This window comes from Bos taurus, chromosome 6, assembly GCF_002263795.3.
Source record: "Bos taurus isolate L1 Dominette 01449 registration number 42190680 breed Hereford chromosome 6, ARS-UCD2.0, whole genome shotgun sequence".
Taxonomy (NCBI): domain Eukaryota; kingdom Metazoa; phylum Chordata; class Mammalia; order Artiodactyla; family Bovidae; genus Bos; species Bos taurus.
Window position 1 is genome coordinate 117,124,772 of NC_037333.1, and position 27,929 is coordinate 117,152,700.

Sequence of the window (27,929 nt, forward strand, 5' to 3'; positions counted from 1 at the left end):
ACGGCCTCAGCTGCTTCCGAGCCCTCTTTGGCCACCGTGATGTGGCCCCCGAGTTCTAACCCTTAACCTCCCAGGGCACCATTCCTGCTGATGGTCAGCAGGCAGGGCTGCACAGCAGCCCCCATTCCTGCTTGGGAGGAGGCGCTTCAGATGCCACGAAGGACCCCAGGGGGACCCCCAGTATCGGGGGTTGCTTAGGGATGCCATGAGGCTGAGGGTGCCCTGGGGCAGGACGCGATCACGTGAGTGCAGCTCTCCGGCGCCCCGGGGCCCACCCTGAACTAACAGCCAGGCGGCAGACACCACCCACAGGGTCCGACGTGCTGCCGCCGCACCCGAAAGAAAAAGTAGAAACGCCTTTACTGGCGAGTCTTACGTTTACAGTTTATTAGCTAATCAACATCAACATGCAAAAATAAGCGCTGAGTACAAACCTCTACCATACGGTTTCGTGTAAACTACAACAGTTCGTCTGATTTGAAAAGTCATTGGTGGTTACTTCAACTGAACTACTGGCTTCTGTAATGAATAGTGTTTAGAGCTAGAGTCACTGAGCCGTCGGCAAGGCCTCTGCAGACACCGGTCCAGTGGGTTTCCACGAGATACATTCTCAGGCAGGAGATGAGGCGGCGCGAGGGACGTCACCCTGAACCCACACGGCTGAACGCGGCCTCTCGGGTGCGGCCCCGGGCAGGCAGCGGTCCTGGAGGCCAGCGCCACCTGCAGCCGTGGTGCCCGCATTTTGGCAGCAGCTCTACAGAGAAGTGACAGGGTCCCTCGTGGCACCAACTCACCACAGGTCGGTCTGGCGTGGCCACCACTGCTCCCGGGCCATGGCCAAGGGCCAGTCCGCCCCGGGGCGGGGGGGGGGGGGGGGTTCCTTGTTAGCAGAAGGGAAGGGACTGTGAGAACACAGGGAAGGAATCAGTTCCTGTGGTGAAAGGTTCCAGCCTCCCTCCGCATGGTCAGTCTGTAAAGAAGTTTCTCTGAAAGGTGAAAGCACTTCAGAAGCGTCAACAGCTGACATGTTTCAAAATCGAGTGCACGCTTGTTAAATCTTTCCTCCTCTCTTCCCAGGAGTGTTGTCGTCGCTCACTGATCTTTGGTCGCAGAAACAGAAAGGCAGGTAGGCAGGGGCCTGAGGCCGCTCGGCGTGGCGACCGCCTACATGATGTACACCTTCTCAGCCTGGGAGAAGTGGAAGACCTCTTTGGTTCTCGGGCAGACGACCTTATCATCCTGCCGGATAGAGAGCAGGGACTAAAAAGAAAGACCAGGCGCATTAAGAAGGGCCAATCCAGTTTACATCAAGGTTTCTTATGAGAAACCCACAGAACCGACTCTCAGGAAACAAATCGCTTCATTTCACTAAAGTCACTTTCTGCAGGTACCCCTGCCAAGAAGTCCTGAGCTTTCTCCACTGCCCCCAACCTGCCTGGCAGACAGAACAGGCACCAACCCGCGGGGCGCTCTGCCCTGGCCCCGCCCCACACGTGACCCCGCCCCCTCCGCACAGGCCCTGCCCCCCGGCCCTCACGTTGTAGCCGTAGACGTAGCCGTTGGGCAGCATCATGGGCGGGTTGTTCTCGTTCATGACATCTCCCGAGATCTTGCAGACGAGGCGCGAGTTGGCGCAGTGCGCCATGGGTAGGGGCTGCGCCAGCTTGTTCAGCGAGCGGCTGCATACCGGGCAGTCAGGGCTCCGCGAGCTGCCGTCCTCCTTGTAGCACTGCCTGCGCACGGGTTAAGGAGGGTGGGCCAGCCGAGGTCCCAGGGTCCCGAGCACCCCACGGAGGCTACTGAGCGTTATGGTCCCTGTCTGGGCACGGGAGCCCTCCTGGCACTGTCTCAACACTGGGGCTGCAATGCAATTAAGGCAGGGGCTGGGGGCTGGGGGCACTGCACAAGCTTCAAGGACAGGGACTAACTGGTGAGGAGCGGGGTCTGGACACCAGCCCCGCACTCGGAGGGGCACGTGGGGAGCACTCCCCGAGAGCAGGATACGGGGTCTTTATGGCCGAGAGGCCGGCCTGCAGGGTGAGGGTGAACACTGAGCTGTTTCCCAGCTGGTGCAGTCGGTAGTTGTCGTACCGGAACTGCTGGATCAGCATCCGCCACCGCGCCGGGTCCAGCAGGTCCTGGAAGAAGCGGGGCAGAGTCGTGATAACAGGAAACAAGCTCGAAGTCTCTTCCCGGCAGACGCAAGATGAGAGCCACCCCGCTCAGCCACGCGCCGGCGCCCAGAGGACAGCCTCGACTTCCGCCCGCTGCCAGGCCACCGCTGACTCCCTTTCTGGGACACCGACTCGTTCTGAGCCTACGCTGATGCTCTGGAGTGTGTGTCCTGTGGCCCGGAGACAAGTCAAGGACTCGGGGCTGGAAGGAAAGCCACTCACTGAGCAAGGTCCAGAACCTCTTGCTAAGAGCATTAAGGTTTGCAAGGAGAAGCCTTATTCCAGGGAACAGCTTATTAGAATAGAAAGTTAAATCTGGCTCATGTTGGTCCCTAAAACCACCTAGGTTTAGACTCAAGAAGGGGTGGGGGCAGGAACGGAGGGGAAGGCAGCCAAGCAAGGGCACAGTCAAAGGTTCTGTGAGCTCCTCAGAGCCCTGGCATAGGGCGCACATCACACTTCCAACATTTACAAAATGATTTTTAACATTTCTTTCATCCAACGGTCCATGGTGAAGGAGGACCACCCCTAGGGGCTGCCACACCCAGCACCAGCTGTGAGCCCTGCAGTCTCTGATGCTGCTGCTGCTAAGTTGCTTCAGTCGTGTCTGACTCTGTGTGACCCCATAGACGGCAGCCCACCACGCTCCCCCGTCCCTGGGATTCTCCAGGCAAGAACACCGGAGTGGGTTGCCATTTCCTTCTCCAGTGCATGAAAGTGAAAGGTGAAAGTGAAGTCGCTCAGTCGTGTCTGACTCTTAGCGACCCCATGGACTGCAGCCTACCAGGCTCCTCCGTCCATGGGATTTTCCAGGCAAGAGTACTGGAGTGGGGTGCCATTGTCTTCTCCGAGACTCTGCTACAGCCCCTCTCAAAACAAAGTACTTTTGTCCATTCCCACTGTGACCCATCTGGACACGTCTGACCTCTTGCCACAAGGGATGAAGGCATCACTCCCTTAATGAGGCGGCTCCAGCACGTGTCAGGAGTGTCTGGTCCCCTGCTCCTGCTTCCAGGACAACCGTCCCAACTCTGTTTCTGAGCTTCCTGTACCTGAGACCCCCCACCTGTCATGGGGGGGTCATGGCACTCCTGTCATCCAGGTCTCTTTGGTGCTACTTAACCTGCCAGACCAGCTTTCTTGGACTATAAAGAAAGCTGAGCATGGAAGAGCTGATGCTTTTGAACTGTGGTGTTGGAGAAGACTCTTGAGAGTCCCTTGGACTGCAAGGATATCCAACCAGTCCATCCTAAAGGAAATCAGTCCTGAATATTCACTGGAAGGACTGATGCTGAAGCTGAAACTCCAATACTTTGGCCATCTGATATGAAGAGCTGACTCATTGGAAAAGACCCTGATGCTGGGAAAGACTGAAGGTAGGAGGCGAAGGGAACAACAGAGGATGACATGGTTGGATGGCATCACCAACTCGATGAACGTGAGTTTGAGCAAGCTCTGGGAGTTGGTGATGGACAGGGAGGCCTGGCGTGCTGCAGTCCATGGCGTCGCAGAGTAAGACATGACTGAGTGACTGAACCTGCCAGACCAACCTTAACAGCCAAAGGCTGTTGTGTCCCAGTTTGTGGAGAACTCTGCCCAGGGGAGGGGACGCCCGCCCTGGGGTCTGTTCCGAGGCTCGGTCCCTCTGGCTCCAACAGCAGCGATGACATTGCTGCCTGGCTCTTTACAGCTGCTGTGAGGCCTCACCAAGGAGTGAAGGGACGTGCTCCACACCCTCCTGAGCTGCTGTGAGGCCTCACCAAGGAGTGAAGGGACGTGCTCCACACCTTCCTGAGCTGCTGTGAGGCCTCACCAAGGAGTGAAGAGACGTGCTCCACACCCTCCTGAGCTGGGCAGCTCACCCCCAAGGGCAGCCAGCCTTTGCTGCACTTTGAAGAGAAAACGCTATGAGTTAAAATCTGAGTTTAGACCTGAAGATCTTTGTGACCTGCTGATTTATTACATTCCCAAACACCACAGAAAGTGTGAATTCAGTTGGGAAGAAGCTTCCAGCAGCTTTCAAAGGACCTGCAGGCACTTTGGGCGGTGGGGGCTGGGTCTGCCCAGAGGCTCCCACACAACACTGAGGGGCAGCGGGGCTGCAGGGCAACACTCAGCCTTGGACAGAGGCCAGCTTCACGGCCCAGAGGACACAGTGGGTCCAGCACCCAAGGGTTTTACCCTCTGCCCACAAGTACACCGCTGAAACACTGAGGCCCACACTGACGGCTGGGAGAGGCCCTCTGGGAGGGGATGAGGTCATGGGCAGGGGCTCACAAATGGGATTACTGTCCTTCTAAGAAGAGCCCCAGAGAGCTCCCGACCCTCCCACTGTGGGAGGACCCAGCAGAAGTGACCCAGGCTGGCGCCTGACCTTGGACTTCCAGCCTCTCGAACCCTGAGCAGTCCACCCTGCTGCTCACAGCCCTGGTCTGTGGTGTGCTGTCGCAGCCGCCAGGAGAGGTTAGCAGAGGACGGCTACCAGGCGTGGACGCTGTGGTGACAAGCACCTGGACCCGGGGGTGGGCTCCACCACACGGAGCAGCAGCTAGACCAACAGAACGGGCCCTCAGAGTGAGGGTTCAGGAAGAGAAGGGAGTGGCAGAGCACACCCCAGTCTCCATAGAGAAATCTAAGAGCTGTGCACCAGCACCATCAAGGCCACTGTGATGAGACCTCAGACCCCGCGAGGACCGAGGTACTGGGAACTGGAGCGAAGGCTCCTGTTACACAGGGTGGCGACCTGGCAGAGCTGTGCTTGTGGACGGGGGCTGTGGGTGGTGAGTCTAGCATCCAGCTGAAGCTGTCTCTGGGCAGAGTGGGGAAGGTGTGGCTTGGCTTCTCTTGGGTGTTTATCCTGGGAGTGGGGGGGTGAGGGGAGATGAGCCCAATGATCCTGACGCAGGGAAGAGAACACAGAGCAGGAACAAACGAGGTCAGCAAAGACGCCAGCAGAACCATGCAGAGGCCAGGCCTGTCCAGCCTTGACCGGGCCTCCAGAGGAGTGAGCAGGCACTCGGAATTGCCCTTTCCAGCAGAAGTGCTTTAGGAGCCATTCTGATCAAAGATTTTGCCAGCAAAACGGGAACAAGGTGGGAAAAAATGCCTAGGTGGTGTACGGGCCATGCTGGTCAGTGGCAGTGACTGCAGGCCCAGCCCAACCCTAAGCCCGGGGCACGCAGTACCTTGTAGGGGGAGATGTGTGTGTCCGGCGGGAAGGCCAGCATGCCCATGACCTGGCGGACCTCGTCCAGCTGGCTCCCCTCAGCCTGGCTGAAGTGCTTCCTCGCGTGTCTGGAAAGGCAAGCGCAGCCTGAAGACGTCTGCATTCCCACCGCCCCCACCCAGGCACCAGCTGCGCCTGCCCACACCTAGCCCGGGAAGGGCCCAGAAGCCTGCCCCGCACGTTGGGGGGTCCTACCTCACTGCATCCAGCCTCTTGTTCTGCCTGATGAGCTCAATGAACTCCTGGATCCTCAGGCTAAACTCCAGGCAGCTCTGAGGGTGAAGACAAGATAAGGACCAGCTTAGCCAGGCCCACCTGAAGCCACGTCCCGGCTTGAGGCCGCACGCACTGCTACAGAAGCTCGGCATTGCCGGGGAGGCAGGGCTGCTGCTGAAATCCTAATTTCAACCTGCCGCCAACACTTGCTGGGTCCTGACAGGCCATGGCCCGGCCCCACCCCACATCTCTCAGGGCCAGGCCAGGGAGGGCCGGGCGGACATGGGGTGAGGAGCAGCAGGGGTGCTCCCAAGCTGCAGCTGGCTGCACGGACGCAACAGCCTGGTCAGCAGACTCAGCACAGTGCCCTCGCCACTCCCTCCTACCCACAGGCCTCCTCTTTCCAGCCCCGGGCCACACTGAGGGCTCCGGGGGGACAGAGCCCCGCATGAGGACCCTCTCACAGTGTGGGCCACGGCGAACCTGGGAATGAGCCAGCTCAGAGGCCCTGGGTGGGCGGGGCCTCAGCACGTGGCCAGGACCGGGCGAAGATGCCAGAGGTGGACAAGCAGGTCAGGGCCGGCTCCTGGAAGAGCCCAGGATGTGCCGCGGGTGCGAGGGCCCTGGGGCTGGGGCTGCTGTGCTGGGAAGCGGCTGTGGCCCAGCTCCATCTGGGAGGCATCTGTCCCGAGGCTCTACAGGAGACCCGGGGGGATGCTAATACGGCCGCATCAGTGGGGCAGCTTGAAAGGAGCCAAGCGAACTTTGAAACCTTAGCAATATCAACCCAATTTGGGCTAAAACTCCTGCAGCTAGGGGTAGAGGACAAGCAGGCAAAATTAACTTTTGTGACCTAAGATAAAAAACCTGGATTATTTTACCAAAAAACTAAGACTATAACATCTTCAGCATGGCTTCAGAAAACACTCAGTGTTTCCAACCAGAAAGAGTATGTGGAGTACACAGCACGGAGGCCAAGCTCAGGACTTCCGCTGTCGTGCCCACAGTGCCCAGGCCCTGATACGAGGCCCTGCCTCATGCCTGCTGCTTCCACAAGTCTGCCAACCTCATGACTTGCTCCCCGCCCCCCAGCCTGGCGTACACACTGCATTCTGGGCAAGGGCCTGGGCTGGAGGGACCCTGGGAGGACACCCTCCACGAGCCCCCAGCCTGGCCCCAGGCACATCAAGTGGAGCGCAGGCTGACCTGACTGCAGACCGTGCCGCCCGGTGTCAGGGGCACAGCAGAGGTGCAGAACCACTCACCTGGTACCCACACGTCCACTCCGCAGGGGCTCAGAAATGGTGGTCTGTCTCCCTGCCCAAGCCCCCCTTCCCAGCCTCTGTGCAGGGCACTGCGCCCTGGGCAGCTATCTGTCCTGACCCCAAATGGGTGGGGCAGGGCGAGGGTGGCGTGGCAGGCGTCACATAAACCAGTGAAGAAAAACCCCTTTCCGAGGCCGGACGGGCAAGGCGGAGCCGGGGACGGAGAGGGGGGCGCTGCCTGCCTCCAGGGAACGGTGACCGCTTCCATCTGGGGCTCCCGGTCGCGGAGCGTTACCAGTAAACCCTAGGTCAGCTCTATAAAACCAACCCAGGGAAATGTGTCTCCTTATTTATGGTGGGTCTTTGCTCTCCAAGTTAACCCTCAGACAGTCCCCTGAGGGCGGACACACGCAGGTGTCCAGACTGGACAAGGACGGCTACCATCTGGTGAGCATATCACACACGACCTGAGCAGCTCTGCGCGCTCCCGTTCACAGCCCCACTGAGGCTGCAGACACAGCACGCACGCTGCCCCTGCCGGCCTGATGTGTCCAGAAACCCGCCTCAACTCACTACTTTGGAGGTATTTTCAACGACGGGAAATGCGGGTCTCAAAGCTTCTTTTCCCATCTAGAGCCTCAGCACGGATCTGAGGGACCCCTGGCATCTGGCATGGGCCCCCTGACCCCCCGCCCCCAGCCTGCACATGTGATCAAGTACCGGCGCTCACGTGTGCCCACAAGGGGACAAGCTGGACAGAGCATGCACACCGGCTTGTGTTCAGCGGAACTCTGTACTGAACGCGTTCTGGTGCCCTCTCAGCTTCTGGACGCGCTTCTGGACAGCTACTTATGTTCCCTCCGGGTACGTGGCGAGACCACAGGAGCCTGCCCTGGTGGGCTCGCCCCGCCAGCCCACCCCCTGGCAGGCAGGTGCAAGGCTCCCCGCTGCAACCCGACCCCCGTGGCGTGCCTGGCCAAGCAGCAGTGTTCTCGGGGAGGGAGCAGGGCTTGCAGAAACTGCCTGTTGCACCGGAGGCCTGTTTTCCTTCTGCCCTGGTTCCCGCCGAGCGCACAGCCGTGGGGGTGGAGCAGAGCGCGGGCGCGTGTTACATACCAATTCTGGCTTTCCTTTTATGGTTTCCATACCAAGATCCTCACTCTCTTTAGGGGAGCCACTGGCCACTCTACTTTTCCGTCCCGTCTTCGCGTCGTGCTCGCTTTGGCGGCCCTGAGTGGCAGAGAGTGTCACCCTTGGCTGGTGACTATGTGCACACGACAAGCTCAACGGGGCGGGGTTAAAGGCACTCGGTTTAGAACACAGTTTTTCTAATGGAGGCAGGAAAGGTTAATACAATCAAGCATTTCTGCAAGCCCTAAGGCGTTGACACCTTTCAGGAAACAAGTTTAAATTCTGCAATTTATGTTTAAGTGTCTATTTTTTAAGCTGCTTCTGGGTCTTAAGAAAGGCTGTATTCGAGAATATCCCAGCCTGGAACTCTGCACCCTCACAGGCGGGCACCCACTCACTCCTCGCAGGGTGCCTTCCTAAGTCAGTGAGTGGGTGGGTAGGAGCTGGGCCCACCCGCTCCCATCCCCGGCAGCACATGCGTGGTCCACACCATGTGCCTTCAGAGCTTCACTCAGCATCTGTCCAAACCACAATGCAGAGTGCCCTTCGGAGGATTTCCCCCAAAACCCAACACCACCCTCTTATGTAACAGCCCCAAACCCACACCAAACCCAACAAGCCCCCGTTATGCATCCACACACAACTCCGAAACAACAGGCTCTGGGGCAGGTGGCGCTGCCCCTCCGGGCTCTGCAAGCTCTGCCCAGGCACGCCCCGCCCCCTCCAGGAGCCCTGCCAGGTAGAGCCCCGCCCCGGCGCGGCCCCGCCCCTCCGGGAGCCCCGCCCCCGCGCACCTTCATCTTGCGCAGCCGGGACTTGTTGTCATGGCACCAGGCCAGGCAGGTGGCGGTCTCGCGCCTCTCCAGGGACTCCTCCACCTCTTTGGCAGTCAGGAACATCTCGATGTTCACTAAGTCCTGCAGTGAAGGGAGCCCTGGCTCAGAGTACTGGACCCCGGGCCCGCCCAAGGCTGGACACGGCGCCCGGCAGTTGGCATCCCGGCCTCCTCTCATGCGAACACCCTATCCGGTGCTGAGACACCCCGCCGCAGGCCGGGTCTGCACAGCACGCAGGCCTGGGGACAGCCCAGGTCCTGCCAGAACCTGGGGCCCCACCAGCTCTCACAGGGCCAACATATGGAGAGCCCGGTGGTCCATACTCTCAATTTCTATGGGTTTTACTCTGCAGATTGATTTCAAGTTTAGGCTTTTGAGAAGGGGCAGCTGGGGGGCTGCACGTCTCTCGTCTCTGTGGTCTGCTTCTCTCCCACCCTGAGGAGTGCAATCTGTGCAGGCCAGCCCAGTACCGCTGAGCTGGAGGATCCCAGCAGAGCCAGGGACCCACAGGAGCAAACCCACCCACTCAAGTTCACACCTGCAAAGTCGAGGGGGCGCTATGGTGCCAGGAAGTGTGTGGGGGGGGGGGGCGGGGACAGGAAGCTTGGGGCCCAAGCAAGAGGTTGGAGTAGCCAGCGAGAAGGACCTCCCTGACCACACTGGGCAGGTAATGGACGTTCCGAAATGACAAATGAGGGGTCGCTGGGAGAAAATTTCAGAAAGTGAGTTTCTCTTCCCTCAGGAGCAGATTGAGGAGGCCATTTTCTGTTAGCAGGTGGAGGGATATCCAGCACACAACAGCCCTGGAGCTCTCGTGTCTCCAGAGCCTCCACCTAGGCCTCGAGGCCATCTGGACCACAGAGCACGGGACAGGACACCGCCTCGCCCGCGCTCTCTCGGCCAAGGCAGGCCACGCAGAGCAGCTCAGAGCTCGCCACGGAGGTTCCGTGTGCAGCACCATAGCCACGTCAAGCTCCGCGCGGGAGCTGTGCTGCAGAAGGACGCAGAGCCCTACTGGTGGCCACAGCACGAGGAAGGGATGCCTGCTCTACTTCAAGAGAAAGTCAGTGGAGGCACACGGCCAACGATGTTGCCGTGAAACCAAGGACTCACAGCAAAATCAACAAGAGGCTCCACCAGCAGCCCCGGGAGGGACAGTGGCAGATGCTGGCTGGAGCCTGCAAGACGCGCCCCCAACTGCCCCAGCCTGACCCCTCCTCGGCTCCACGTCCTAACTGCCAGACAGCAGGACACGGTCAAAGACGGCTGGAGCGTGGCCGAGCCAGCACCGGATTCCAAGGCTTCCCGCCACAGCCCGTGCTCTGCGCCCAGCTGCTCCCCCGGCTTCCCCCTGAGCGTGGGGCTCAGGTGAGGAAGTGCCCTGTGGTTGTCCAGCCAGGACTCACTAATCCAGCCCTTGGCTCGCTGCCCTCCCTACAGAGGGAGCCGTGTTCTGGTGCTGCTTCCTTGGCCGTCTCTGCACAGTCTTCTTTTTCCAGAATGTTTCCCGCTAGGCCACGGCTAGGCTGTCAGATGACACGCTGTCTTCCTTCTCTCCTGTGTCCCGTCCTTTCCAGGCCTTTTCTAACTCGCAGGCGGTGGCCTCTCCTACCCACCCCCAGAGTCTAGCCTTTCCAAGTCTCTCCCTTTCCTGTGGACAGTCCTCTGATGACTATGGACCCTGGGTTGTGGGAGCCACGGTAAAAATGCTAAACCAGTCAGCCGAAAGTGAGCCACAGCAAGAGAGCACCACCCACAGCCCCCTCCCGGGAGGCGCCACCATGGAGGTGGCTAACACGGGGCCACGGCTGACTCCACCAGGCTTCCTGCCCGCCACAGCCACCAGTGTGGCCCGTGCGCCCTTCCGTCTTCACTGTGTCTTTGGATGAGAAGGAGCCCCAGCGCTACAGCCTGTTCCTGGGAGGCCTCGCCCACCCCAAGGCCAGGACAATGCCCTCCTGTGTCTGCTTCAGAAAGAGAGCTGCGTTTCTGTGCTCAGTGTGAGGCTGGGGCTCCACGGGAAACCCCTTCTGGGACTGGCTCCTAGACGTTCACACCAACTGACCTTCTTCTGAGGCCCCTGCCCGCCCCCCGCTGCCCCTCTGCAGACAGGTGACCACCAGCCCCTGCCCGCCCGCCGCTGCCCCTCTGCAGACAGGTGAACACCGGCCCCTGCCCACCCGCGCACTGCCCCTCTCTGCACCTCTGCAGACAGGTGACCCCCAGCCCCTGCCCGCCCCCCCAACTGCCCCTCTCTGTGCCTCTGCAGACAGCTCACCTTCACCACATCTGGTCTGGCTTCACGCTTCTCCCCCACGGAGCACACCCAGGGGCCAGGAGGCACAGGGAGCTTGGGCCTTGCCAGCCAGCACGGGTGGGTGAGCCTGGCCACGCCCTCGCAGGTGCAGGGGAGGGCGCAGGAGTGAAGCCTGACAGACGGACAGGCTGTGTGGAGGTGAGGCAGGGAGAGCCTGTGGTGAGGCGGAAGCTGGCATGGTGGGCTAGGGATCGGGCGCCGGGGACCACTGGGCACCAAGCTGAGACTGGCAACTCTGTCATCCACAGCAGGAGCCTGGGCCTGGGCACACCCAGGCCCGGGGCTGGGGTGCAAGTGGGAGGACGCCCACCCCTAACCCCCCACGAGTGTATCAGCCACGTCGGAGGAAAGGCCTGGAGCTGTAACTAGGTGAGGACACGGAGCCCGTGGGAAGCAGCTGGGCCGGGCACGCTGCTGGGGACCCCAGGTACCTCCTGGGACGGGAGCAGGGTCACACACTGGGGTCTGGAGCCACAAGGGCCGAGCCCTGTCAGCCCCGAGCAAGAGCCACGCACACTGGGTGGGGATGGATTGTGGTGGGGGCCGGGGGGCCTGAGGACACGGGGCGAGGAGACTCAGGCCGGGGGTCCCAAGTGCAGCAGAGGAGCCGGCTGGGGCAGGACCCGGGATGCAGAGACAAGGACACCGCCCTCAACAGAGGAGCTCCCGCCAGAAGCTCCAGTCATGGGAAGTGGGCACATGGGGCCGGCCATGCACTCCTGCCAGGCATGCCTGACTGCTATGCCCGCCGCAGTGAAGGTTGCCCCTGGGACACTGGGGTACCGCTGCCCCCAGCCAGCGGCCTGAAGGCTGGAGCACGGCACAGGTGGACCCGCAGAGGCCAGCGCAGGCCACGGACAGCCCGATCACCACCGCACACAGCCTGGGGCATTGAGCGCTTCCACACCTGCACCCTGGGGCCACCACAAAGGGACTGACGGAAAGCACACCCAGCCCAGAGAGAGGCTCACACACGAGGAGCGGGCACAGGAAGCCTCTGGCTTGGGGTGGCAGGTGCGACCCCGTCCATACCCCTGTTACTCCAAGTCATCACGCGAGGGAGGGGCTGCCCGGCTCAGGACACGGTGAGGGTCCCGTCCGTGCCCACCTCGATGCCGCTCTGGCGTGCCAGCTTCACAGCCGTGTTGTAGTAGCCGCAGCGCAGCAGGTGCTCCACCATCATGCGGTCCATGCGCTTCCTCTTCCACACGCTGGCCGCCGCTGGCTGGTCACTGCTGTGCTCCTTGAGGTGCTCAATCCGGCGCTTGCACAGCTTGGCGCTCTCATCCTCCGCCTGGATGGACTCCACCGCCTGTGCCAGTCACAAGCGCTCAGGATCTCCGGCTGCCCAATGGACCGCCCAAGGGACTGCCACTGGACTCCCACCTGGACCGCCCACCGGACTCCCACCCGGCCCACCCACCTAGACCGCCTACCCGGACCACGGAAGGCTGGGCAGCAGGGAGGCCAGAGTGGGCAGCAGGCCCCTGGGCCACACAGGAGGGGAGGGGAGGAGCTACTGTTTCCAAGGCGAAGGTAGGGTCTGTCCTTCCCCACAGGGATGTTACTTTCTGTTTTAGGTACTCAAGGTGCACTGCCCGAGGCAGAGAACTTTACATATGTCCAGCTTCCCGGTTAATGAGCCCACCTTGTCGTTATAACCTGAGTTTCATCTTTTGTGATACTTTCTCTAAAGGCTATTTAGCTCAGAATTACGATGGCCAAGCGGCAGTGTTCATACCCGCTAACCACACAGCAGCCACTGGCGACCACCTCAAGTGTGGCTGTGGGACCCTGGCACCGGGTCCGTGACTTTTCCATGGGAACGTCAGTGGCACCGGCGGCTGGTGGCTACGCACTGGACACCATGTGCGGAGTCCTGGTCAGCCCTTGGCTGCTTCCAGCACATTCCACCGTCAAGAAGTCGGCTGTCACGGTATTTGCTGCTCCTTGAAAAAGGGACTCTCCTCTACCTGCTTTTTTAGGTTCTTCAGTCTCACTGAGTGAAAATCCCAGGTAGGCTCGTTTGCATTTATTGTGTTGAGGTCTCTGAGCTGCGGACCGTCAGTGAAAACCTCCCGGTCCCTCTCCCTGCACTCGGGGCCCACGGCAAGCTCTGCCCCACTCGCCAGTCTCTTGCCCTCTTTTCATCTCTGTGCTGTATCCCAGGTAATTTCCTCAAGCCCACCTTCCAGCTCTTTAACTCTCCTTTTAGCTGGATCTGATTGTTAAATGTTAAAATATTTGTTTTAAATAAAATCTGAGTTTTTCATTTATCTTTCTTTTCTTGAATTTTTACTTGGTTGTTTTTAACTTCAAATCACTTTCACTTTCTACCTCCTGCAGATATCTCCAAGCTGTTTTTCCATCCTTTAAACACAGTGAAGTGTGATAGATAGCTTCTACCTCTGAAGTCTGTGCGGATCTCCTATTCCTGCTGAGTCTCCGTCATGGTGTCCTGTGTACCTGTCACCTCCCACTGTGCTGGCTACTGTCGCAGAACAACCTGATGCTCAGATGGAAGGCAGTCTCCACCGGAGGCCGGAGGTAGCAGCTGCTGGGTCCACACCTACCAGACGCAGGCTGGGGGCGGAGTCATGGCGCACAGTGTGCGGCTGTGACCCCGGCGCCAACGCCTGCTGGGCAAGCCGCTTCTAGGCTCCCTCACCAGAGGTGCAGCGTTCTTGCCATCAGACCCCTGCTCTTAACAGCCCGAGGCCTGGGCCAGGGAGGCCCTTGGTGGGGGCTCTCCCGAGGCAGCAGGGATCCCTCGCCTTCTGCCCCACCCAACCCCAGACCGCGTGTTCTCCAAACCTGATGATTCCTCTGTCATGAACTCCTGATACTTGTGATAAAATGTTTTCAAATATCTTATCTCACTTTGGGGGTATATCTACCATCCTCAGAAACAAGAAAGCCAATGTGCTGTTTTGAGGTGAAATGGTAGAAATAATAAACCTGCTCCCATCCTGGGCCCAGGACACGTGGAGGCAGGAACCGGGAGGGGGGTCGGGAAGCCAGCCTGGCGGCGGCAGAGGCCAGAGCAAAACAGGGAGGACCACCCTCCGCCCCAGCTCCCCCCCAGGGCAGCCGGGGAAGGGGGCACCCGCGGGTGCTGGCAGCTGGGGGCAGGGCAGGCGGCGCGGCCCGGGAGAGCACTGACCTTCCTCTTGAGGACGCTGAGCTTCTCCACCACACCGTCCAGGAGGCTGACCACAGAGTCCACGGCTGGACAGCCGCTCAGCGTCTTCTCCAGCTCAGCCACCACCATGGTGACGTGGCTCGTCTCGCGGTCGATGTTCTTCTGCGCAGCGCGGAAGCGCTTGTTCAGTGTCTCGTAGGGCACCTGCGGGAGACGGAAAGCCGCTGCGTCCGCGCCCCCAGCGGGCAGGGCGCTTCTGTCTCCTCTAAAACCTGCCTGAGCCCACAAAAGGCCCATGTAAGCGAGGGTCACCCATGTTCCCAGGCAAGGACACGAAGGCTGACATGCGCCCAACCCACGTGAGACGCAGGGCAGCCTCCACTCTCCCCAGAAACCTCCCTGTGCTGGAGAACAGAAGCGCCCCTAAGTTCATCTAGAACAACACAAAGTTAAGGAAAAGACCAAAAAGCAGAGCCATGCTGGGGGCGGGAAAGCCCGCAACGACCCTGTGCTGGCCCCGGGGCAGCGAGCAGGACGCTGATGAGGCCAGGAGCACAGACAGGAAGCAGCCCCTTGGACGCGGGGGTCAGGAAAGCGGAGGCAGGAGAGGACGGGCAGATGGATTCTCAGAGGACGCCCATTCCCCAGAACACAGGACGGCAGGCAGCCCATGAAGCGCCACTGAAGTCACCGCGCCCTGGGGACTCCAAGAGGGACTCCCCACCAAGAGCGGGGCTCCCCGCCGGCACACGCTGCTCACAGGGTGGGTCTCCGCGGAGCTGTGCAGCGGCTGCCCCAAACCCGCCCTGCCCCAGGCAAGGACCGCTCGCGGGGGCCCTGCTGGCGGCCCGGACACTCAGGAGGAACCAATCCTGAGCCAGGCGCTGTGCTGGGCAGGCAGGAGATGGGGCCTGACCCAGAGCCCGGGCTTCCCAGGAGCAGAGATCCCCGGGGTGACGGCGGGGCCTGGCCAGGAGACTGGGAGACCCGGGAAGGCCACCACCCGCATGCCCCGGCTGCCACTCCCACTCAGCGTGGAAACACGGCTGCCCATACCTCGGCTCTCACCAGCGGGAAGCTAAGCCAACCCACCAGGCCTCGGGCTCCCTGATGACTGTGGGCGGGGTGGTGGCTCTCAAAACACAACTGAGCTACGAGCGCAGGCCCAGCGGACACGGGCGACGGCCTGACAGGCCGTTCAGGCCCCTGCTAGCGCTGGACAGCACGGCCCCGCGCAGACCACTGCCTGGTCCCCTGGTCCACCCCGCACACCGCCAGCCCTCTGGACCCAGTACTCCTGTAAGCAAAGTGGAGGCTCCTGAGGGGCCCACTCGCAGCACCGTGCACCAGCACCCAACACAGAACCAGGCTCGAGGCAGATGAACAACCAGTGACTCAGCCCCTCGGTGGAGGGTGTGCCCCGCCTCCAGGTGCGATTTCTGGAGGGGGCAGGCACACCTGGCCTCCAACCACTGCCTGTGGGAGACCAGACTCGGCGGGCGGGGGGCGGGGGGGGCATCTGCAAGGGGACGACGGCAGGCAGAGCCCCCAAGACCACACGGCGCCCACACTAGGGAAGGCGCCTCAGGGCGCTGAGCAGCCTGGGGTCTGCGACCCAGCCCCGCCAAGCAGCCTGCGTGGTAAGAGCATGCGAGACACCGTGGGGGCGCAGGGCAGGGGCTGGCGGGGGCGTCACTGACGACAGCAAACCCCCTTCGAGAACCCGGGCAGTCTGTTAAACCCAAGTGGCAGTGCTGGCTCCACTGCGTGACAGAGTGAGCGCTCGGCTGCAGGGACCCCCGCCCTGCCTGCTGTGCCCCAGGGACCCCACCAAGCAGCTGTGCCCCAGGGACCCCTGCCGGGCAATGTGCCCCAGGGACCCCACCCAGCAGCTGTGCCCCAGGGACCACCCTCCCCCCACCCCGGCACTCAGGGGCCACACACGCCCGGTGCTGAGTGCTCCAGTCCCCCTTCTGCCACCCAGGCCTCCCACGGACCCAGCCTCCCTCCCCGTCACCCCTTCACAAGCTCCTGGAACCCATGTCCTTTCCGGGACACCAGACCACCCAGGCTTTGCCTCTCCCACTGTCCCCAACTGTCCTGTCATCAACAGCTCCACAGGCAGCTTCCTGAAGGGCTTTTGCCAAAAGAAGGGATAGAATTTCAGAAACGCTGCAGACTGAACCGCTCTAAAGTATCACTGAGAACAAGGCAAAACTGAGATGCTTTCAGAACGGCGAGACTTCAGGCTTAGCTGCCAAATCCTCTGGCAGGAGAATTACTCAGAGACAGTCCTGGTGCACATGACAAAAAAATCATGGAGACGCAAGAGATACCAGTGAGGATGGAAACCAGGGAAGAGCCAGACCCAAGAGGAGGCGCCGCTCGACACGCGCCCAGACTCCGGGAGGAGGTGCTGCTCCTCGACACGCTCCCAGCAGGACAGGCAGCAGAGACGGGATGAGCAACATTCAACTTTAGAACTTCCGTGAAACCAAAGAAACCACCATCAGAGGGAAAAGGCAACCTAGGAACAGGAGGAAATTGTGAACCACAGGACCTGGCTGCGTGAGGAGCCTGACGACCCCCATGACAGACAGACAAGAACAGACTGAAAAACAGGCAAAGGACCGGAACTGACACTTCTCTGAAGCAGACAGACACCGCCCCGACATGTGAGCACGGGCGCTCAGCCCCTCCGCTGTCGGGGCAACGCCCCCCCAAGCCTCCCAGAGTGCGCACACCTGGGACCTGTGGAGGGACAGTGCTGGGGGCGTGCAGGTCCCCCCTGCCCTGGGTCCCTCCTCCAGGACTGGGAGGAACACGTGTGCTGTGGCACGCCATCAGATCATCGGAAGCTGATGAGAGGGGGAGCTGAGCTCCGTGCACGACAGCCCTGCTGGACGCTCAGGAACGATGAAGATGGTCACCTGGTTTTTATCACAGTAAAAAAAAGATTCTGAATGATTTTGTTAACATATGGACAGTGGTGCCTGATTCAAAGCACTGGTCCAGGGAGGCTCGGAGACCAAGGAGAGGTGGACCTGGTGGGAACCCACGGGCACAGTCTGTATGGCCAACCGAGGAGGCAGGGCAAGTCAGGGCAGAGGACCAACCACATCCGCAGCAGAGGCACCGGGATGGACCCCACATGCAGAGGGCCAACCTGCGCCTCATACAATCTGCAGATTCCCTGGAAAGGGACCGCAGGTGAAAACGTGGATGCTAAAACTGTAAGGTGCCCAGTGGGAATACACAGGGTGAGACTTCCTGGCCCTCAGGGAAAGCTCTCCTGCAGGGATACAGACAGCACCAACTGTAAAAGAAATCAACTAGTCAGTCTTTATCCAAACCAGGATGCCTGCCTTTCGAAAGACAATTTAAGAATAAGGACAATTTACAGTAAGCCGCATCACTTTCTATTTTACAAATTTCTGACGTATAATTCAGACACCATAAAATTGACCTTTGTAACTCAAGTATACAGCCCAGCGGTGTTTACTATGATCGCCAAGGCCGTGCAACCATCAACACCATCTACTTTCAGAACATTCTCATCACCCCGAAACAGAAACTCCTGCCTACAGAATTCTTGCTCCCAGGCAAGGAACCAGCCAGGGATCTCCCGTCTACCTGAACGGACCTGCCTGTGCTGGACACTTCGTATCAATGTAACACATAATATCCTCTGTGGCCCTTCATGTCTGGCCTTTTAACCGAGCGACATGTTTCCAGGGTTCAGTCTGATACAGCGTGCGCGTCACTCCTTTTCACGGCTGAATGGTGTTCCCTTATGGGACCCACATTCGTGTCTGTACTGGTAGAGAGATGGACACTGAGGCTGCGTCCACTTTCAGAGAGATGCCTGCACAGGTTTTGTATGGGCATGTTCGCATTTCTCTCAGAGGGGAACTGCTGGGTCATACGATAACTGTTTAACCGGATGGCTTTCCTCAGCGGTCACACCATTTTACACTCCTTTAGCAAGGACCAGGATTTTGGTTTCTCCACATCCTCATCCAACAAGCCTACTGTCCATCCTTCTGATCAGTCACTCCGTGGGTATAAAGTGGAGCCTCACTGCGGTCTCACGGTTTCACTGACAATGGTGCCTGTCAGCCATTTGTCTCTCTCTTCAGAAGAGTCTCCTCATAACCATCTGCTCGTTTTTGCAGCTTGTTTGTGTTATTGAACTGTAAGAGTTGTTTATATATTCTGGATACTAAAGCCTTAGAACTTATTTGCAAATATTTTCCTTCTGTAAGTAGTCTTTTTACTTCTTTAAACAGCATCCTTTGAAGAACAAGCTTTTTCAGTTTGATGAAATTCAATTTATCATCATTTAACTGTAAACAAAATTGTTTCCTCCGTTTCCCTTTCACCGTTCATTTCTAGGGTGGAAAACAAACACCATCTGTACTTGCCGGTCTCGTGTCCTGAGGCTGCTCGGAACCAGACCATCATCCTGAGGCTGCTCTGAACCCGACCATCATCCTGAGGCTGCTCTGAACCAGACCATCATCCTGAGGCTGCTCTGAACCCGACCATCATCCTGAGACTGCTCTGAACCCGACCATCATCCTGAGACTGCTCTGAACCAGACCATCATCCTGAGACTGCTCTGAACCAGACCATCATCCTGAGGCTGCTCTGAACCAGACCATCATCCTGAGGCTGCTCTGAACCCGACCATCATCCTGAGGCTGCTCTGAACCCGACCATCATCCTGAGGCTGCTCTGAACCAGACCATCATCCTGAGGCTGCTCTGAACCCGACCATCATCCTGAGGCTGCTCTGAACCAGACCATCATCCTGAGGCTGCTCTGAACCAGACCATCATCCTGAGGCTGCTCTGAACCATCAGTTCCTGTAGGTCTGCGTGCGCGCTGCGCACGTGTCTTCCTTAGGACCTTCCACGTACACGATCATTTCATCTGCAAACTGTCACTTCTTTTCCAATCTGATTGCCTGCTATTTATTTTTCTTGCCTAAGCCCCAGTGAGAATCTCCAGGGCAACACTGAATGGAAATGGTGAGTGGCATCCTTGTCTTTCTGCTGACCTTTCCGCGTTTCACCACAGCGTGTGATGACGTCTGTAATTTTCTCAGAGACGCTCTTTATCAGGTTGAGGACGTTCTCCTCTATTCCTAGCTGGTTCACGGTCTTTATCATGAAACGCTGACGGGTTTGTTAGTCTGTGTCTGTTGAGATGATCATGTGGTTTTGTCCTTTATACTTTCAGGGTGGCAATGCACTGGCTTTTGCATGTTGAACCAACCTCGCATTCCTGGGGTGAACCCCGCTTTGTTACGGCACATGACCCTTTTCATGTGTTGTCAGATCCAGTCTGCAGGCACTGCTGAGGAGCTCAGCACCTATACTCATTCATAAGACTGGTGCGGTTTTCTCGTGGTCTGTCTGTCTGGTCCTGGTATCAGGGTAAAACTGACCTCATTAAGCTGAACAGTGTTCCTCTCCCATATTTTGGTTCTCTGTGAGGGAGCAATGCTACTTCTTCTTTAAACACTTAACAGAATTCACCAGAGAAGCCATCAGGTCCTGAGTTTTTCTTTATGGGATATTTTTAAAATCTCTTTACTTGTTACAGACTATTCAGTCATCATTTTCACAAAAGAGCAATTTTATGGCTCAACTCCACACATTCTTCCTTCTACATTTTTGTGTTCCTTCTACATGTATTCTACGCGTGTATTCCTAGTCCAACACTCAATAAGGAAGAGAGTCTTGGAGCTTTCTCATCAACTGGAACCAGCTCTTTATGGTTCACATGTGGTGGATTTTTTTTTTAAGGTTTGTCATTTGCTTCTGAATTCTGGTTTTGGGACTTTCTGGTGGTCCAGTGGCCAAGACTCTGCGCTCCCAATGCAGGGGGCTCAGGTGTGACCCCTGGTCAGAGAACGAGATCCCACATGCCTCAACTAAAGCTCCCCTGTGCTAAAACTATGACCCAGTGCACCCAAAACAAAAATAAGAAAAAAAAAATTCTAGTTTTACCTCATCTAGTTATACCAAAGATTTAAACCTGTATTAATCAAACCTACTTAATGTTTCCTTGGTAACGTGCAGCGATACAGCTTTTAAGATTACAGGATTTCCCCACTTAATTAGCTGATGTTAAACTATTTCCTCCAGCACCTCCTTGACCTTCAGTGGCTCACAGAAAGTAACCCTGCCTGTTTTCGTGACTGAAACAGATCCTGGCAAACACCCTCCGCTGAGACCTGCAAGAAACCTCTGTAACTCCCGTCCAGCTCTACAGCCACCCTCCCACACAGTCATCTGCTTCAGGATGTGTTGCTTCAAACCTTCTCCAGGGTTTGCTGTGGGTTTCCTCATCGTATTTGCTGACAAAGAAGTGCATTTTCGTTTGTCATCATGTTTTCAGCCACTTTCGCAAGCACAGGAAGGAAGCATTTTGCCAATGGCACAGGCCTTTTATCTTTCACAAGAACCTCAGAGGAGGTTTCTACATATTTATCACAAAGCTAACGGAATCCTCTGAAATTCTGGGCTGCACCCTACACACAGCAGATGCCCCTCCCTGTCCTGGGCTGACCGCCCCCGGCACAGCACACCCCTGCAGAGGCTCGTGAAGGACAGAAGGGCTGAAAATCCCTATTTCTAAGCCCCCTTCTTAGGAAGATGACGTTTCTGGTCCCCGCCTGTGGGCATGGGGTGAGATGGACCAAGCTGGAGGAGGGACGGGCATCGCTGGCACCTCCGTGCTCCCTGTCTCAGCTCGACCGGAGTCCGAAGTCTCTCCACGCCGCTGGCCCACCTCAGCACGGGCAACAAGCACAGGGACAGGGGAAGGGCTTTGCACAAGTAAACAGCAGCAAAGACTCTGAGGGCCCTAGTGCTGGCATGTCCTGTAGCAGTGGGGAGGCCACGGCGGCTCAGTGTCTGAAGGGGTGGGGGAGCAGGTGGGAGGGGGAGTGGGGAGGGCAGATGGGGGAGAAGGGGGGAGAAGTGGGGGCAGTGGGGGAGGGGAGTGGGGAAGCGGAGATGGGGGAGGAGGAGGTGGGGGAGGGGAGATGGGGAAGAGAAGGGGGAGGGAGTGGGAGAGGAGGAGGGGGAGGAGGGGGAGGGGAGGGGAGATGGGAGAAAGGGGGGCAGTGGGGGAGGGGAGATGGGGGAGGGGTGGGAAGGAGCAGTGGGGGAGGGGAGGGGGCCGGGGGAAGCTGGAAGGAGGGGGAAGGGGGTCAAGTCACTGCTGGCCAGGGGCCACTCTAACAGCCCTGGAAAGTGAAAGTGTCAGTCGCTCGGTTGTGTCTGACTGCGACCCCATGGGCTGTAGCCCACCAGGCTCCTCCGTCCGTGGGATTCTCCAGGCTAGCACACTGGAGTGGGCTGCCATTTCCTCCTCCAGGGGGCCTTCCCTGGTCTCCAGGACCGCAGGCCAATTCTTCACCACCCGAGCCACACTGGACTTCAGTCCAAGTGAGATGGGAGCAGCCCAGCGGCTGTGCGGGGCACAGCGGAGCTGGGACAGCGAGGGCCGCCCCGCATCCCAGGGAGCCAGGGCGAGAGGCGGCCAGAGTGCGAGTCTGTCCTGCAGGCAGAGTGAGGAGGGGAAAGCTGGGAGAACGGGAGGCCAGGAGGGCTCCACGGTGTAGCCCTAGGTCTGACTCAGCCAAGTCTCCCCACCGGGACTAGGACGATGGGGAGTGGGTCTGGGGAGGCGGCGGGCACGGGAACAAGTTTAGACCCCCAGCTGCTAAGAAGCTGGACAGACCAAGACGGGACATCTGACCAGCTCCAGGCCACCGCTCTGGGGCTGGAAGGGGTCCCGCTGGGAGTCAGGGCACACAAGGGGGTGCTCAGAGAGGGTCACCAAGGCCACGAGCGGCCCCGATGGGGGGGTGAGGTGCGGCCGGGAGCATGGGAGAGCCAGGCGCGGCCGCGCTGTGGGAGCCAGTTGGGGCCGGATTCGGAGGAGGGGCCCGGGGCAGGAGGCGAGGTGAGCAGCAGACCCTGTCAAGGGTGCACCTGGAGGCCCTGGCCAGAGCCCTGCTGGGCAGCAACTGGGCAGGGCCATCCTGGAAGCCAATGGCTCACGAGGCTGGGTGGTGGCCCTCTCAGGGGGCCCAAGAGGCTGCCCACTCGCCACCCAGAAGGTCCCAGCGCACACCTCTGGGCCAGGGCCAGGGCCGTGAGCAGACCCTCCTCCCCATCAGCTGACCCTTCAGAGAGGAGAGGGGTGCGGTCAGAAAGGACCCCCACGGCCTCACACCCACACCGCTGCTCTCAACAACAAGCAGACGCCAGCACCCGCGGGGCCCCTCGCACAGAGGGGAGGCCCACCCGCAACAGCGGCCCCAGTGCCCGCCTCCCTCAGGCCAGGCGCCATCCCAGACACGGCCCCTCCCAGAGGACCAGGGGCCCAAGAAGAGTCTGACAGAAAAAGCACCAGACGCTGAGTGAAGACAGAAAGAAGAAACCAGGGCGAGGCCAGGGCCACGGGGCCACGTCCTGGCGGCAGCGCACGGGCCCAGCCGCTGCTGGGGCGTCCGGACGCCCGCTCCGACGGGCAGGGCCCAGGGAGAGCCACAGGCCGAGGTGCGGAGGGGGCCGGGGCCCAGGAGCGGTCTGCTCGGATGGGGCCGGTGACCCGCTGAGAAGGGGCAGCTCGCCCACAAGGGCAGGCCGCGGCTGAGAGAGGAAAGCGGCAGGGGTGAAGGCTGGGTCTCTGGTCCATGAGGTCCCTGGGCAGCCAGGGCCCCTCTACTCAGCGTGACACGTCCCAGAGTCAGAGAGCGAGACAGTTACTAAAGGATCTCTTTAAATGAACAGACTGAGGTATCTCTTTAGCGGCTGAGCAGTCACTGCTCGGCAACACTCAGTTGTTAAGTGACAGCTTGCAGTGACCGAAACAGTGAACAGCTCTCCTTTCCAAAGAGTCTGAACGACGTGCACCTGAGAATAACCGACCGCCCGGGGAAGCTGCTTGGCAGGCGCAGGCGGCGTCAGACTCCGCCCTGGGCCTTTTCTGCCCAAGTCCCCACGCCGTCTCTTCCCTGCCCCAGGCACGCAGTGCCCCTGCCCTCTGCAGGGCTTCAGGGACGCCTGGAGCCGCCTGCTCCAGCTGGACCACAAGCCTTCAGGGTCAGGCCTGCCAAGATTTCAACTCAGCCCACGCGGCTCCTCTCCAAACCGGCCAGCCCGCCCCGAGGGCCCTCCTCCCCGCCGGGCCTCCCTGAACCCCAGGTCCCCAACTCGAGGCCTCCTCCACCCAGCGGGTGATGGGGACGACCCGACGGGGCTCCACCTGGCCCTCCGCACGGCCACCCAAACAGCGCGCACCGCGACGGAGGCACCTGTGGGGATTCGCCTCCCAGGTGCGGCCCTGAGTGTGGCCCGGCTGTGTTCTGAGCCTCACTGGAGCACAGAGGTGACGATCTCGGTGGGCACGGTCATGACAGAGCTGCCCGAAGTCTGGGGCCTGCAGCGCGTGGCAGCGGCGGGGCCCGCGGCCAGCACTGCCCGGGGCTAGGCTCCGACTCCCACAGCTACACAGGAAACTGGAGACCAGGAAGCTCTCTTTCCCAGACTTGAATCTGCTTGAAATACAGCGACACTTAAAGCACAGCCAGCCTGCAGGGCGTGCAGAGCACCTTCCGGTCAGGCTGCATCTCTGTGGGAGGGTCTGGGACAGAGGCCGTGCCATCGCGTCTCCTCCATGACATCCCACGTCCCAGCGTCAGCAAGCGACGCAGCGATGTCAAGCCGGGAGGCCGTGCAGGGTGGGCGCGGGGCTTCAGAGAGGGCCTTCCAGCGAGCGCTTGGTCTTCGGGCTCTGGGAGGCCAAGGCTGGGCCGGGGGCGCTCTCAGGTGAGAGCAGACAGCGTCTGCAGGTGTGACGAGGCTGGACCCGCGAACGGGAGGGCAACCGCGCTGCAAGTGTCTGCGGGAGAGGCGGTCACTCTGTGATCACAGAACCTAAAGTAAAAAGCTCCCGGCTGGTGCTAGTGGTAAAGAACTTGCCTGCTAATGCCGGAGATCGAAGAGATGCACGTTTGATCCCTGGGTCAGGAAGACCCCCTGGAGGAGGGAACAGTAATCTACTCCAGTATCCTTCCCTGGAGAACCCCGCAGACAGAGGAGCCTGGAAGGCTACAGTCCATAGGATCGCACAGAGTTGGACACGACTGAAGCGACTTAGCTCACACGCAAAGAAAAAGGAGGTAAGGACCCAGCCCGCCGCCACCATGCCCTCATCACCAAAGCCCTGTGCTTTGCGCCACTGGCACCTCTCAAACCTGAGACCACACGGATCCCCAAATCCAGCTGAGACCAAGTTGGGAAAACTGAACTGAAACTTGTAACTTTAGGCATATACTTGGCATGCAAAATACAAAGCCAGGATTTGAAATTGCAGATAAGTACTTGGTCAACAAAACTGTCACCACGCTAAAAGTAGAAAACTTAAATACTTCTGTGGAGAATTAAAAGACACAGGCAAACCCGTCCCCAGATAGAGTGAGGGGCGACGTGCCGAGCAGGGGGTGTTGGGAGAGGGTGCTGATGCGGGGGACCCCTGGCCAAGGCGCCCAGACGAGGCTCCAGGTGCCCGGGGGTGGGCCCAGGGGGACCCACGGGAGGACTGAGGTGCAGGGCCGGTCTCCCACAACCAACGCCACGTCCCTGATCCTGGCTGAGCGGACCCCGCTGATCCGTGGGATGACAGACAGGCCTCTATAAAATACGATTTTCCTTCAGCTATCTGAAGGGAAAAAACAGAAGTAAAAACCCCAAAACTGAATGGGACAGTCAGCAAAATAACTTGGAGAATAAACACAAATTGATTGCTTTCATAATCAGAAAACACTTCCAAAGACGAATTAAAACAGGGTTTCCAGTTCACAGGTTTCCACTCCTCCTTCCCTGAGGCCCGGGGGCATGACCCACAGCCTGACACCCGACAGCACTCCAGGGAACTTCCCCAGCCAGGCCAGGGCCCAGGCGCGTCCCCAGCACCCGCTGCAGGGAGAACGCCTTCCCCACAGCGAGGGCGTCCAGGCCAGCGGCTCTCACCTGGCGGGGTGGAGGCCAGGGCTGCTGCTGGGCCTCCTGCAGCCCCCACTGCAGAGACGCGCCCCAGCGTCCCCAGGCCTGGGGTTGGGGAGGAGGGCAGGTCAGAGGGCGCCAGCAGCCTCAACCCAGGCCGCGTCCCACCGCCCCCCACCTCCACCCCCCGCCTGTCTGAAGGAGGCTTGCCCGCGGCGTGCTCGTCCCCACTGCCTGCGGGAGGACCTGCCTTCGCGCTGGAGAAGCACGGCCTTCCAGCACCGGCCTCAGCCCCCACGCACCTCTGCACCCCGCTCAAGATGAGACTATCAGAGCTCCGGAGGCAACCGCTTTCCTGTGCTCTGTCTACTTCCCAGCCGAGCAGCCCTTGTGCCCAGTGAAACTTCCTCATCACCCAGCAGGAACTAGTCCTGAGAAAGGTTTACCAGCAGTGACACGTGTGTCAAGAGGAGAGGAATTATTCTGCAGGATCTAAACAATCTGTAAGGGAAAAATGGACAGAGTACCTTGTGAAAATTCTACTTTCCAAAATCATTCCAACAAGGAACTGAAACGCTTTGACCTGGCAGGCTCGAGGTGCCACTAGAGCGTTTCTCTGCCTCTAAGAACGTCGGCACGCCTCCTCTGCGCCTGTGCGCTCAGTCGACTGCAGCTCACCAGGCTCCTCCGTCCATGGGACTCTCCAGGCAAGAACACTGGAGGTGCGTTGCCACTTCCTCCTCCAGGGGATCCTCCTGACCCAGGGATCGAACCCACGTCTCCTGTGTTGCCTGCATTGGTAGGTGAATTCTTTACCACTGAGCCACCTGGGAAGCCTGCATGACTGCTTTAGTCAAAGTCTATTTAATAAGTTTGGAACTCAAACTGCGTTCATGATTATGAAATGAGAGAGGAGGACTTGGAGGAGACATCCTTCCTGTCTGGTGTTTGCCACCTTCTCATGTCTCAACTTTCTCGTCTGTCAGTCGAACGGCAGGCCTGACGGGGTCTGAGTGAGATAATGGGTCAGCAGTTAAGGGCTCCCTACTCACACTTTGTTTTTTTTTGGTGGAGGGGGGTGGGACACTTAGTCGGGTGCCTGGGGCAGCAGAGAACCCTGGCCTCTGAGTTGCAGGGTCTTGCCCGAGTTGCGTGTAAAAACACCACCCCCTACAAGCAGGGTCCAGCAAGCAGCCCTCTGGTTCACGCCAGCGATGCAGGGCTTCCCTCCCTCCCTTCCCGTCAGGGCTCAAGGAGTAAGGACTGTGGCAGTACCTCCCCCAAGCCAGAGCCCACACGGCACCCTGAGCGGGGTAAACAATCTCAAAGGGTTGAGGACCCTCCCCAGGTCTCCCGAGAAGTGAAAAGAGCTCATGGCAATCTTGCCACATCGCACCCACCACCTGTCACCGTTTTGGTGGACAGGGAAGCTGGGCCCTCCAGGAGCAGAGACGCTACCTGACCCCCAGGGAAAGGAACTCGGACTCACACAGGCTCAGCCGCAGCTCTCCTGGGAATGTTACAACCTTGACGGTTGAAGGAATTTACTCCCAGGTGTTTCATTGCAGCCAATCACCACTGAACCCTCTAGTAACGAGGTAAGAACTACGAGGGTCCCTCTCCCAGGAACAGCGATTGCACTGCAGTCTCAGTCGACTTGCCCAAGTGACCATCCAAGGTCACGCAACTGGCGACCGAGCGGTAAGGGCTGTATTTCAGGTTTGGTGACGCCCCGCAAATGGGCTCCCATTGGGTCGTGAGGCCTCTCCTCACAGGTCCCTAATGAGAGGCTGGAAGCCATCCGTCAACACCGTCTGACAGAAGCTTCCGGGACGAAAGCTGGACACAACCGCCGGCTATGGTCTCTCTCTAGCTGGGTGCCCCCGACCCCACACCCCCGAGACCCCCGCCTCCAAAGCAACCAGCCTGCCTACGGCCAGAACGGTCCCTGATGAGATTCGCGTTCTTTTCAGGACGAAAGGGCCACCATCGGGCTCCAGTGGGCGAAGTGGGGCGCCAGGGAGACGCGCTCCCTGCCCTGTCACGGGGGCAGGCGGGGGCATAGACGGCCACACGCCGCACCCGCCCGGCCAGCAGGTCCCCGGCCCCCGGAGGGCACGGCTTCCAGCCCCCAGGCCTCCGGGGAGCCCGGGACCCAGACAGCACCGCACCCAGGCCCCAGACCCCGGGCAGCCCGGCCCCCAGAGCCCGGCCCCCAAGCCCTCGGCCCCTGCCCGGCGCCCCAGGCCGCGCCCCGGCCTCGGCCCCGCCCCGCCCCCACCCCCCACCCCCGCGCCCGGTCGCCGCCCAGCCCGCGGCCCCTGACAGGCGCGGGAGCGCCGCGGCCGCAGACCCCACCTTGAGGGTCGGGTACTCCTGCACCTTCAGGGTCATGGAAAGCTGAGCGGCGGACTCCTGCACCGCCATCTTGGATCGGCCAAAACATTAGCGGGCGGAGGGGAAGTGCGGCGCGCGGCACGCCGGGAGTGACGTCGAGGGGCGCGGCGGGCCGGCGTCCGCACCAATCGCCTCCGCTCCCCGTTCTGCGGCTGAGGAAGAAGGCGCGGCCACCGGGCGCGCGGCGAGAGGCGT

At 59.7% G+C, this 27,929-nt stretch overlaps 2 protein-coding genes across 11 annotated transcripts; one reads left to right on the forward strand and one right to left on the reverse strand.

Annotated features, from left to right (window-relative positions):
* Nucleotides 1–358: 358 nt before the first annotated feature.
* Nucleotides 359–27,784, reverse strand: MAEA (macrophage erythroblast attacher, E3 ubiquitin ligase). Of its 5 annotated transcripts, XM_059887464.1 has the most exons (12): nucleotides 27,696–27,784; nucleotides 25,640–25,838; nucleotides 23,648–24,371; nucleotides 14,329–14,511; nucleotides 12,274–12,477; nucleotides 8,807–8,929; nucleotides 7,998–8,111; nucleotides 5,596–5,672; nucleotides 5,360–5,468; nucleotides 2,005–2,138; nucleotides 1,538–1,733; nucleotides 359–1,260 (listed from the first exon to the last, which is right to left on the reverse strand). In XM_059887464.1, the coding sequence occupies exons 4-12, from the start codon at nucleotides 14,434–14,436 to the stop codon at nucleotides 1,165–1,167; spliced, it is 1,161 nt and encodes a 386-aa protein (XP_059743447.1). In that variant the 5' UTR covers nucleotides 14,437–14,511; nucleotides 23,648–24,371; nucleotides 25,640–25,838; nucleotides 27,696–27,784; the 3' UTR covers nucleotides 359–1,164.
* LOC101904569 (uncharacterized) lies at nucleotides 8,929–12,277 on the forward strand. 6 transcript variants are annotated; one of them, XR_009495001.1, is made up of 3 exons: nucleotides 8,929–11,006; nucleotides 11,118–11,303; nucleotides 11,414–12,277. XR_009495001.1 is itself a non-coding variant. In XM_059887844.1 (2 exons), the coding sequence occupies exons 1-2, from the start codon at nucleotides 10,013–10,015 to the stop codon at nucleotides 11,532–11,534; spliced, it is 621 nt and encodes a 206-aa protein (XP_059743827.1). In that variant the 5' UTR covers nucleotides 9,817–10,012; the 3' UTR covers nucleotides 11,535–12,277. The 6 variants fall into 6 exon arrangements, 1 of the variants encoding a protein (XP_059743827.1); XR_003035250.2 differs by having other exon boundaries at nucleotides 11,118–11,222; XR_009494999.1 differs by having other exon boundaries at nucleotides 8,929–10,216; nucleotides 10,670–11,006; nucleotides 11,118–12,277.
* Nucleotides 27,785–27,929: the final 145 nt, after the last annotated feature.

Coding starts and splice junctions, on each gene's coding strand:
- LOC101904569 (XM_059887844.1), top strand. CDS start 10,013: ATGCTGGCTGGAGCCTGCAAGACGCGCCCCCAACTGCCCCAGCCTGAC. Junction 10,217..11,117: donor CCCCTGAGCGTGGGGCTCAG/GTGAGGAAGTGC, acceptor GTGCCTCTGCAG/ACAGCTCACCTTCACCACAT.
- MAEA (XM_024993166.2), bottom strand. CDS start 27,764: ATGGCGGTGCAGGAGTCCGCCGCTCAGCTTTCCATGACCCTGAAGGTG. Junction 5,469..5,595: donor AAGAGGCTGGATGCAGTGAG/GTAGGACCCCCC, acceptor TTGCCTTTCCAG/ACACGCGAGGAAGCACTTCA. Junction 1,734..2,004: donor CTCTCGGCCATAAAGACCCC/GTATCCTGCTCT, acceptor ACCCGTGCGCAG/GCAGTGCTACAAGGAGGACG.